The sequence below is a fragment of the Coptis chinensis genome, chromosome 3 (genome assembly GCF_015680905.1).
Source record: "Coptis chinensis isolate HL-2020 chromosome 3, ASM1568090v1, whole genome shotgun sequence".
Lineage (NCBI taxonomy): Eukaryota > Viridiplantae > Streptophyta > Magnoliopsida > Ranunculales > Ranunculaceae > Coptis > Coptis chinensis.
Genome location: NC_141458.1, coordinates 91,117,535 through 91,128,795, shown reverse-complemented (window position 1 = coordinate 91,128,795; position 11,261 = coordinate 91,117,535). Strand labels below are relative to the sequence as shown.

Sequence of the window (11,261 nt, the reverse complement as noted above, 5' to 3'; positions counted from 1 at the left end):
ACTTGTCATTAATGCTCCTAGGGAGCCACATTTATCCATGGTAGATGATTTTGTGTTTACACTTCACCTGCTTTTTGTCTTATCTTTGAAATACCTCAACATCAAAACACCACGTAAACCAGATAAGAGATCACTGATCATATAGATGAGCTCTTCCTGTTACAATTTTGAGCTCACGATTGATTTTCGCATATGTCGCAACGTCCCAACGCCGAGGATATGTGCGAAAAGGAATGATCGACTTGACTAACTAATCAGATGATAGATGTCATAAGAAAAAAATTAGCTGGACCCAAATGGTAATCTACTCAACTAGACCAACTAAATGAGTAAAGACCAACTAATTACAATTAAGGGTAAGAAAGTAATTGGAGAGGGAGCAAAGGTAGTGTGCATTAACTTTAACGGTGAATTATAAATTCTGCATGGCAGATAAAGATTCTTTATTTGTTTAAAAACATTTATTGATCATTTCTTCAGCTTGAAATTGATTTATCTCCTTTCCATATAACTACCGAAAAATCCTCCATTTTAGCTGTCCGTCTGTCATCTTCAAACACACACATTAAACCCTACTATTTCGCTCTCTTCCCTTCTTTCCATCTCTCTCTCTCACTTTCTCTCAAAACTAAACTTCTCACTCTTTCTCTCTCTCTCCATAGGACAACAAGAGTTAGTTACACAACAACAAGAAGAAAAATGGAAGCACCTGAGTTCTTCCAAAACACCTACAACAGCAGCAGCAGAAACGGAAACAATTCACAATACACTCCCGAAAAGCGTCATTCTGCAGATACCAAACCTGGTGATCATTTCATCATTGAGGACCTTCTCGACTTTTCAAATGAAGACATTGCTATTGGTGATGGAACTTTTGATAATATTACTGGAAATTCAACTGATTCTTCAACTGTTACTGTTGTTGATAGCTGCAATTCTTCATATTCTGGCTCTGAACCTCACTTTACGGGTGACATGGCTTGTCATAGTTTACCGGATGCTCAATTCTCCGGCGAGCTTTGTGTTCCGGTAATTTTGATCATTTTTCGTCAAAACATACCTCATTATACCTGAATTTCAGGTTTCAAGAAAATTCACCAATTTCTACGTCTTCTTCTTCGTGTGAAGAATGGAAATTGATGAATTTTCTTTCGGTTTCTTTAAATTTCGATTGTTGGACTTGTTTTAGAAAATCAGAATGAATTTGAGTTCTCATTCTTGTGAGTGTTCTTCTGCAGTATGATGACTTGGCTGAGCTAGAATGGCTTTCAAACTTTGTGGAAGACTCATTTTCCAGCGATGACCTTCAGAAGCTTCAATTGATTTCTGGTATGAAAGCAAGAACAAATGAAGTTTCAGAAACTCATGATTACCAACCCGAAAACAACCGAAGCAACCCAATATTCTCCCCAGATGTTTCAGTCCCCGGGAAAGCTCGAAGCAAGCGTTCCCGGGCAGCTCCTTGTAACTGGGCTTCAAGGCTACTAGTCTTATCACCAACAACTTCATCTTCCGAATCTGACATTGCCTCAAATTCCTCTTGCAAGAAAACGATCAAAGCAACGCTTAAGAAAAAAGAAGTTGCAGACAGTGGGACTGGTAATAGTGATGGCCGGAAATGTTTGCATTGTGCAACTGATAAGACTCCACAATGGCGAACCGGGCCATTAGGCCCGAAAACTCTTTGTAATGCATGTGGAGTCAGGTTTAAGTCGGGTCGGCTTGTGCCCGAGTACCGGCCCGCTTCGAGCCCGACATTTATGCTGACCCAGCATTCGAATTCTCATAGGAAAGTTTTGGAACTTCGTCGGCAGAAGGAAATGCAGAGGCCACACCATCCTCATCCTCATCACCATCAGCAATATATCCATCCCAATGCGATGTATAATGTATCCAATGGTGATGATTACTTAATTCATCATCACGGTGGCCCGGATTTCAGGCAACTAATTTAGGTTCAGCTAGTACTGGAGTAGCGTATTGTGGAAGTATCGTGAACCGGAGTTCTTTTAGAGGATTTCGTGATTTTTTATATAATCTTTTGTTACTTTTTCTGTTCTGATTTTTCAGTGTAAGTTTTTCCTTTTGTCTCTGACTGTTAAAAATTGTAGGATTTTCTTTTGCAAAAAAAATTGCAAAAGAAAAAAACATGGAGGAAGGAAGGAAAATTAGTCGTCGTAGACTCACTTAATGCTTTTGTTTTTTGAATTTTTTCATCTTGCCAAATTCGGCAAATTATGCAAGCAATTTTCCACAATCCTTTTTAAAAATTTTGAAAGTGGTTTGATGGTTTGAATATATGTTGGTTCTAATAATTTTGTATAATTTAGTATATCTAAGGTATAAGGTAAATCAAATTATTGTTTTAGGAACACAATCCGTACAGTTGACCTTTATGATTAATTATAAATCACCATTATATCAAATATATGATTGTTAGAACTTTATATAATTTCCATCGATCTCTAGGAAGATCTTAGTATGCTCTTTGTGTGAATATTTCGCCTACACCTGGGCCAGAATATTGAAATACTTTGATTTTGGTATACCAGCTGTAAATGGGTCCTCACTCCCTAATTGATATATGCATGTGGCATGTCCCCTACCCACAGGCTAGTAAAGATTGAAAGAAGCACGCATTAGTAGTTTAGTACTACAAAAAAGTTGCAACAACTCGTTAATAACAAGGTCGATTATGTTTATCCACAAAACAACAAGGTCGATTAGTTTTTGCTGAATAACCCACCATGTAACTAATATACACCACGCCTAACAACCAAATTTTAATTCCAAATGACCACTTCGTATTTTATTTTATTTTGTTACTTTCGTTTCCCTCCTTCTAAAGTCAAATAATTTGCATTGTTTCTAAAATATTGTTTTTGATTCATTTAGTTTCACACTTAGGGTGTGTTTGTTATGATGGAAACACTATGGAAAGGAAAGGAAAATAAGAGTGGTCCACCTTTTCCATAGTTTTTAAGGTGTTTGTTTACCCATGGAAAGGAAATGAGCTTTTCCATATGGAAACAAATGGAAAAGTTTTTTGTCTTTAAAATTAACCCCAAAATTTTGTGGAAAGGAAATAAATAAATAGAGACTTACTACTAATACACTCGATTTCAACAATACAATTATTCTTTTTCCATAGCTTTTTTGAAACAAACGTGATTATTCCTTTCCCCGTTTTTTACTTTCCTTTTCAGGTTTACCAAACACATACCATTTAAAATTATTTCCTTTCCATTCCATTCCATAGTGGACCACCCATTTTATTTCCTTTCCTTTCCATGAGTTAAAATTTAACAAACACACTCTTACACTCTTATTGTAGGGGCGTTAGGGTCAACTATTATAATGTTCATATCAAAGGTAGATTAAAGCCATATGAGAGCGAGTCCAATGGAGAGCTGCCAAAATGAGCTATAAAAGAGCGCTACGTCAGCTAAATAGCAGGAGAGTCAAATTTGAAAGCAGCTAAACAGAAAAATCGTTCCAATGAAGAGATGAAGATGAGGTGCTAAAGGGATACGGACGGCATAGTTTCTGACGTCTGCCTATTAGTTGTAAACTTAAATTGAAATTATTTTGGACTTACGGCACAGTTTCTGACGTCCATCAAAATTTAACACACGAACGGCAGAAACTGTGTCGTCCATCTTCTGAAACTTATTATAGCAGTTGCTACCGAAAGTCTTAATTTTAGTTGAGTTTATGACTTCTTCCAAATTTAGGAATCTTTTAACAATTTCATTGGAAACACATTTTGGTGGTTAAGGTGCTATATTTGCCTTTAGCAGCTTATATAGCCTCCATTGGAGTTGCTCTCATACAGTTATCACATGATTAGGTCCTTTAAATCTCTATTAAGGGTGAGAAAAGAATAAAAAATAGGTAAAAAAGTCAGACAATGTAGCTAAAGTGGGTTGGTTACTTGGTTTCAACCTACTCAGAGAGTCAGAGTGACCAATAGGTTTAGAAGGGTTGAAACGAATGAATGTGTGAAGGAGGATGGAACGCGCCTAGTTGGTTAACTCGTTGGGGCATCGTTTTCTGGTGTGTGCGTGCCTTTATTGAAGTTTGTAATTCTAGTTAGCAATTAGCATATCTTTTTGCACGGAATTCTTTGTTTTTGGAAACTCGAGAAAGAAAGATTTGGCCGTCCAACTGGCTGGGTCGGGCCTTGTCGGGTCGGATCGGATTAACCAAGAGAAAAAGAGAGAGGTCCAACTGTCCAAGGCACATGCAGCAACCAGAATTTGGGAAAGACCTTGAAAATTATTTGAGGCCAAACTTGTAAGAGCAAAAATTGTATAGTGTCTGGGACCATCATCTTCTCTCGCCGACTATATCACTACTTGGAAATGCAAAATAAGCATTAAAATTGCTAATTAAAGAAAAAAAATGAAAAAGTTTATAGTGTAGTGTAAATGAGTATAATCAAAAGGGTTCAATCCATTCAAAAAAGCAGCAGTACGCAGTGAAGTTTGATGAAAACGGGAAAAAGCGATTCAAAGTGTTGCCCAAGTGTAAAGTGTGGCACACCAATAGTTGTAATAATAATAATAATAACAAAAAAATCAGCTCTTATTTTATTATGGAGTTTACTAATTTAGGAGCGGGTTGAAATAAAGGTGTGGCTGCATTTTATTAGACCAACAATTTCACCACAAATTGGTGGATTTTATTTGTAGTGTGCCTCAACATTCAACTAACAATTAAGAACTATCGTAAGGCCACACCTCCACAAGGGATCGTAATGCTTGATTTGTTTGTTTTTAGAAAGAAACCAGCCGGCAAATCCATTCCTTCTGAATTAACACCGCCGACCAACCTAGACTTACTCTCACAGATATATAATGCACTTATAGACATGACGGTAAAACAGCTGAAATATGCATTTCGTGGAAATGTCCGTCCACGGGATCCCAGAAATCACTGATCCATATGGTACTATTTAGCCTATCTTTTGTTTAATTAATTACTGCTTGTTTAATATTTGAGGAAGATATAATTAACAAGAATATTCTCCTCTCTGCTCCCCCATGTAGTGGAGGGGAGCAAACGCTGAGATACTCACATGCTACTCTCCCTTCTGACTCTTTTAAATAGTTTAATGCAACACTAACTAAAATAATTAAGACTCCCAGTGGACTTAAGAGAGGTCACTTGCCAATTCCTATGTACATGTTTATTAGCACTTAGTACATGCAACATGCCTGTCTATGAATGTATTCTTGTTTTGGAAAAAGAAAAAATGCCTTGGTCATTTGGTGTCGCGTGGGAAAACAATAAACTGTACTTGGGATTTGTATGTAAGTTTTCAGTAGTAAATTAAAGGGCAACTAGTTTACTTCCAGCTGTGAAGAGATCATTGCGTCGACTGAGGTTCTTACTGATAACATGGAGCATTGGACATTATTATTTGGGCACTTTACAAAGTAAATCAAAATGGTTGCACAAAGTTAACGACAAATGTCCGATGATGAAATGCTTAATCATGTAAAATTATACAATGGTAGGAGCATGAATCCACGACTCGCCTCAAATTCTGAACACTGCGGGTGACTTCTTAGAAACTAAATTAATCTCCAATTTCGTTCTACAGACCCATTCTCTACTAATTTTCTAGCATGTAATGGGAGTATAAAATAAATGCAAATGCACAACGGCGTAGATGGGGCCATGGGGTGAAATGGTGAAAAAAACATGGCATGAACAAGCGCGAAGGGAATATAAATGGTATAAATAGAGGAAACATTCATGTTTGGACTAAAGTGAAGTCAAGTGACGTGCTTGCATGACTGGGTTTCCACTGTTTTGGATAATATATCTTAGTATCTTACCCTCTAACATTAGAATGGCTTGCACCCATGTCTAAGGATCTTTGAATGTTTTTTGTTTGTGTGAAGGAAATGCAAGCATAACTACAGTTATCATCCTTCCCACTCTTTCCCTTCCCCACCCCATCTTTATTGAGTATATATATTGACATTGACTTGGTTCGAACTTTGTCCTAGTTTCCCAAAATGCCCACTAAGCCATTAGAAGCGGATGCTCCAGTATCTTCTACACCTTCCATATGTAAACAGTCCAAGCGAAATCACAAGGTTTTGGATATTGTCTAGAAGGGTGCTTCTGCACATATGGTGTTATGAATGGCCAAACAAACATGACAACCAAATTGGTGGGTGGGAGAAAATGGCATTCTTTGATAAGGGAACTAGTATGAGTAGAACTGTAGAAGTACATTAATTCCAAACTCCAGGTGTAGTGATGAGTGTAAAGAAAAGGTACAGATGCAAAGGACCCCATAGTGTACTACCAAAGGTGCTGGTATAGACATCCACATGCACTATATATAATTTAGTATGGTTTGTGATATAATAATCTGAATTATGAAGGAGACATCGCAGTGACCGAGGTTTCTTTGAAGGTGATTTGAGATATAACGACACCCTCCCATCACTCCCACCCACTTCTTCACGTGCCTTTCACTTGGTCTAAAAGTTAACTCGTCCAAATGGAATAAGGTTCTGTTCTAAGAGTAAGGGACGACAACCCATATGCACCATTCTCAATCACAAAAAAGGACAATGCATGGATGTATATACGTGCATGTTAACACAATTTGTTATTACTGAGCAGTGAATAGCACGCAGAATATAAATTACCCGAATGGTTGTTATTAGTTATCACTGATGCTTGTGCCCAAATACAGAGAATGTGACTCTTTTCAGCATTTATAACAATTCGTTAAAAGACTAAAGATATCGTACTGCATAAACAGACGCACATAATGCGTAAATCAGTCACAGTATATAATAAACAAACTCTCGGTAGCAAAAAAATGACTGTAAAATAAATTGATAATAAAAAAGATCCCAAGTACAAAACATCAAGAATGTTACATTAAACAGAGCTTGCGGTCCTCATCTTCCTTTTGGCTTCTTTTGGCGTTGATCCCTTATCGCGGCACACTGAGACCTAATTCTGAAAGGAATCAAATGAAAAAAAATGGTTTCAGCATCAAGCATATTGCATACATATGTATAAGTTGGCCCTACAGATCGAAAGCATGCTTAAGAAATAAGAGACATTAACAATCAGTAAAGTTGCTATAGTGTATGTTGTTGTTTCGACTGGGAAAAAAAAATCCTTGCGGCAATATTAAAGGGAGGTTAATAGTTGTTAAATACAGGTGGGACAGAACCAGTAGATACGGTGATACATCATGCTACTTAGAAACTTTCTTTGACCAGGATTGATATTGCATTAAGCATTGGGGATACTATATTAAAACTGCACAAATCATATATAAAGAACATTAAACTTGATTATTGAACTACATCAAATGCAAAATAGTATGACCACATGTACTTGGACTGGCCACCTGAGCTGACTTTGCACTAGGCTGTGGAAATGCTACTAAGGTAGCAACTCATGATACTCCACACCCTATGTTTAACTCTTACAACTGAAGCAAAAGTATACTCTGCATCTTAAAAATAGAACCAAGCTAGAGTCAATTTAGGTCTGCAACACCTTACTTTATTTAGCAGAATAAGGTACGCAACACTCCATCAGTAAACTTCATTCGAATGTGAAGTAAATCAAGACACATGTCAGGTTGCACAAAAGTTGCACGGATGAAAATATCAAGGCAAAGATAAATAAACAACATTTTAACCTACGGCCCACAATGCCATAAATTTTCTTGTGATTCGTGGAGTGTATCAAATATTTTTTTCATTGTGATAAATGCATTAATTTAAACAGGATTTCAACATGTACTAAATGCACCAAGGAAGAAGAAGGAATTACTATATTAGTGTTGCTACATGGCTTGGCATAGTTCTGGCTTCACTTTACAAACAAGTAACATATGTACATGTAACATGTGTAGAATTGATTTACTAATACTGACTCACCAATGAGTGTGGATGGAAGAATGCTTCCCAGAAGAGTTTAGAGTAATCCTCTAGAGTCTAAACCCATCATGAATATCAAATCAAAGCTAATGGTTGAAACCAGTACACCAAGACTGGACAGTATAGCAGACACTTTGTGAAAACATTTTCATCACCGTATACATCCAAAGGACAGACAGTTGACCCCTCAAGTATGAAACAACTCCTACGCCCCACTAATGGTTTCCCCTAAAATTTTCTTTCTGCAACTCGTAAATCACTAGTGGCTAAAAATCATCTTTTGCATCCGTAAATTTCCATATATTGAATTTTGAAAAAGTTTACAAAAAGATACAAAGTTAACGCTTAACATAGCAAGGAGCTAACTGATCCCCACTCAAGCTGCCCGAAACAAAAAAGAAACTCTCAAGATACAAGTGCATCCCAGTTATGCATAAGCCTACAAATTTGACTTATTTAAATGTAGAACAATGCTCATCTCCACCACAAACATGTGAAAGTTTCAAATTCCGTTCTTTCTAATGTGACCTTACAATAGCTTCCATTACGTGATCCACTTGCCATTGAGTCTTGGAAGGAAGTGATAGAAGTATAATGTCCTTACCAAAGCATGCTTGATGTTCAAAGGAATGTCCAATGCTTAAGAAAGGATGAGAAGAACAAGTCCCAAACATCATGTATTCATGCACCATTGAACAGTTGAAAAGAAGATGATCCACATTCTCCTACACCCTCTTACAAAACGAACAAATGTTAAAAAGGAATGCTCATCTCCCTATAGTTTAGATTATCAATAGTTTGAATCCAACAAAAATAGATTCATATGGTAAGGAACTCTTGCAAACCCGCTTGCAAGGAAAAGTACTAATCACTTCTTATTATTTAGTGCATCCAAAGCATACTCCTTAGCCAAGAACTCATAGTAAGATTTCACCTATATTGACCTAAATCCATTTCCTCTCCTCCACGTCTCCTAAAGTACTTTCCACTTGGTAAATAGTAGTAAAAAAATTGACCACGACTTGTGGGAAAAAACAAGAGTAAAAACTAGTAGTAAAAAAGGGCAAAAAATTGACTACGACTTATGAAAATAAAAATAAAAATATATGTTAATCATAAATTCTCCGTAGCTCCCAAACATTAAGGTTACTTCTAAGTTTTGGCACTGCAAACCACCTTGTTAACCCTATTTCCGAAAAATCCTAGATTCTTGGTTTCTCGTTAGAGGAAAAAGATTTAACTACACTAAACTGAACTGTGAGTGGAATGTCCCCCCACCCACATCTCCTCCCAAAAGGATATGGCGTCACTGCAACCGGTAAGAAAAGCGATTCTTTTGGTAAAGTTATTGCAACTGCATGCTATCCCTCCCCCCTTATAAAGTATAACCATAAGGATTCCTCCACTGACCGCTCCTTCACATACCGCTGGCCTTATTAATCCATTACACCTTATGCCCCAAATGACCCCCCTCTTCCCCATAGGCCTATACCTCCATAGCCATTTAGCCAATAAAGTCTCGTTCATAAGCATCATGTGTTACAAACTTACAACCCAAGCCACTGTGGCACATTTAATCACTTGAAATATAAATATGCAAACATATTACTAAAATTTCTTAAGTTATTAGTCTGAAAATGCACAAATTGCTCCTTTGATGTTTGCTTATCTCTATATTACACAATAATTATTTTCTGCTTTTTCTAAATTCTTTAGAGTCCCTCACTTCAATCTAGTATCTGACAAATTGTTTACTCCTAGCACGATGAACCCAAGATGGCAGAGACAAGGAGTTTTGTGTGTGTGTGTGTGTGGTGGTGGTGGTGGTGGTGGTGGTGGTGGTGGGGGTGCTCCTCTGATAGTTGACTGAAAAGCCCGCAGAGAACAATTTTTAGTGTACAAATGAGTTTTTATTTTTATTTTAACCAGCTTGTAGTTTACAATTTTTAATGTTGAAGGAGAACAGAGCTTAACCTTCACTACAACAAGCAAGCATGCTAAAATATCTGACTCACTGAATATGAACGCAAAGCCATTCATACACTCATTACCAAGCAAGGTCTTAATTTGCTTCTTTGATAACCATAGTCAACCACCAAAACCAGTATAAAATTCAATTTTCCACCACTCCACTCTTTCTAAGATAATTTCCGGAAAGACTAAAATACAGTGTCCGAAAAATAAAACTACATTGCAGCTTCAAGCAAACCCTACTCACGCATATACCACACCGAACTTAGCCACACACTCTAACCTAACTAGTTTAAAACAGTCCCACCGTCCAATAACAAAATATATAATCTCTTCCTTCTAGTTATCACAATCGCAAACAAAGAGTAATACATAACAATATAAAAAATGGGCAAGACAAACAAGTAATTTTCTATCAGGCATTTTATCAGACGAATTCTAATTTTGTGTTTTCAAGCCAATAAACAAACAAAACAAAACAAAACAAAACAAAACAAGCCAACATTAAAAAATATTTAAAGAAACAAATAAAAAGTAGCTTACACATACAAATTAAAAAAGAAATATTGTCAAACCCCTGGGTTTGCACGGCAAAGCATACCCTGAGACAACGATCTAGAATTGCTAATTCCAAGACACGACGTCAGACGTGCTGAAGATATCGCACTGTGTAATGGTAGTAAAGACTGAACACACCCCAGTTCCGAAGGCAACCTGAAAATTAGCAATATAATAATTAAACACTTGCCTTTGTAATATTTGAACATGGGTGTGAGTAAGAAAAGAAGTATACACACTTGCCTTGGGAAAGTAGGAAGAGAAGACCGAGTGGGTTGTGGTGGTGGTGAAATGGGTTTAGTTAATTTGGGTTTATTGAGGGATGATTTGAGGAAGTTGAATGCGGGTTTTGAGATTGATCGATAACGAGACGCCATGATGAAGTAGTGATTTAAACAGACAAGGGTTTTAGACTTGTTGAGGGTTTAGCCCGTTTGTACCCAAAAAATGGTCAGGTGGGCTCGTTTATGGGCCGAGGGCATTTTGGTTCGAGCTCTAGTTATCACAAGTTTAGAGGAGTCCGGTTTTGCTGTCCCAAACTATGCTATCGTAACTGTTCAACCAATCTGTTTTGTGATTTAGAATTCTTATATTATCTTGAATTTGTATCCAAGTCCCTACTCTAACCATCACGTTTTATCTCCTCAGATTCCAGCTCCTACTTACCAAGACTAATCCAAGAAAATAGGATAGCTTTTATTAAAGGAAACAAGTTACTTCTTCCTCATTGTTACTCCTGTTTTCTTCTACTTAATAGTGTTGGAGTACATGAGGATGAGAAAGAAGTACTGTTCGCGTGAA

At 37.1% G+C, this 11,261-nt stretch overlaps 2 protein-coding genes across 3 annotated transcripts; one reads left to right on the top strand and one right to left on the bottom strand.

The window, feature by feature from the left end:
• The first annotated feature begins 480 nt into the window (after nt 1-480).
• Nucleotides 481-2,257, top strand: LOC147511601 (GATA transcription factor 12-like). The gene is made up of 2 exons (XM_086603260.1): nt 481-1,029; nt 1,239-2,257. The coding sequence occupies exons 1-2, from the start codon at nt 700-702 to the stop codon at nt 1,953-1,955; spliced, it is 1,047 nt and encodes a 348-aa protein (XP_086459386.1). The 5' UTR covers nt 481-699; the 3' UTR covers nt 1,956-2,257.
• A 4,395-nt stretch (nt 2,258-6,652) lies between these two features.
• LOC147511600 (protein NONRESPONDING TO OXYLIPINS 2, mitochondrial) lies at nt 6,653-10,903 on the bottom strand. 2 transcript variants are annotated; one of them, XM_086603258.1, is made up of 3 exons: nt 10,704-10,903; nt 10,504-10,616; nt 6,653-6,993 (listed from the first exon to the last, which is right to left on the bottom strand). In XM_086603258.1, the coding sequence occupies exons 1-3, from the start codon at nt 10,835-10,837 to the stop codon at nt 6,968-6,970; spliced, it is 273 nt and encodes a 90-aa protein (XP_086459384.1). In that variant the 5' UTR covers nt 10,838-10,903; the 3' UTR covers nt 6,653-6,967. The 2 variants fall into 2 exon arrangements, with proteins under 2 accessions (XP_086459384.1, XP_086459385.1); XM_086603259.1 differs by having other exon boundaries at nt 6,662-6,993; nt 10,452-10,616.
• Nucleotides 10,904-11,261: the final 358 nt, after the last annotated feature.

Excerpts from the sequence above, each read along its gene's own strand:
- LOC147511601 (XM_086603260.1), top strand. The coding sequence starts at position 700 with ATGGAAGCACCTGAGTTCTTCCAAAACACCTACAACAGCAGCAGCAGA. Across the intron at positions 1,030-1,238 it reads CCGGCGAGCTTTGTGTTCCG|TATGATGACTTGGCTGAGCT; the intron begins GTAATTTTGATC and ends GTTCTTCTGCAG.
- LOC147511600 (XM_086603259.1), bottom strand. The coding sequence starts at position 10,837 with ATGGCGTCTCGTTATCGATCAATCTCAAAACCCGCATTCAACTTCCTC. Across the intron at positions 10,617-10,703 it reads TCTCTTCCTACTTTCCCAAG|GTTGCCTTCGGAACTGGGGT; the intron begins GCAAGTGTGTAT and ends GCTAATTTTCAG.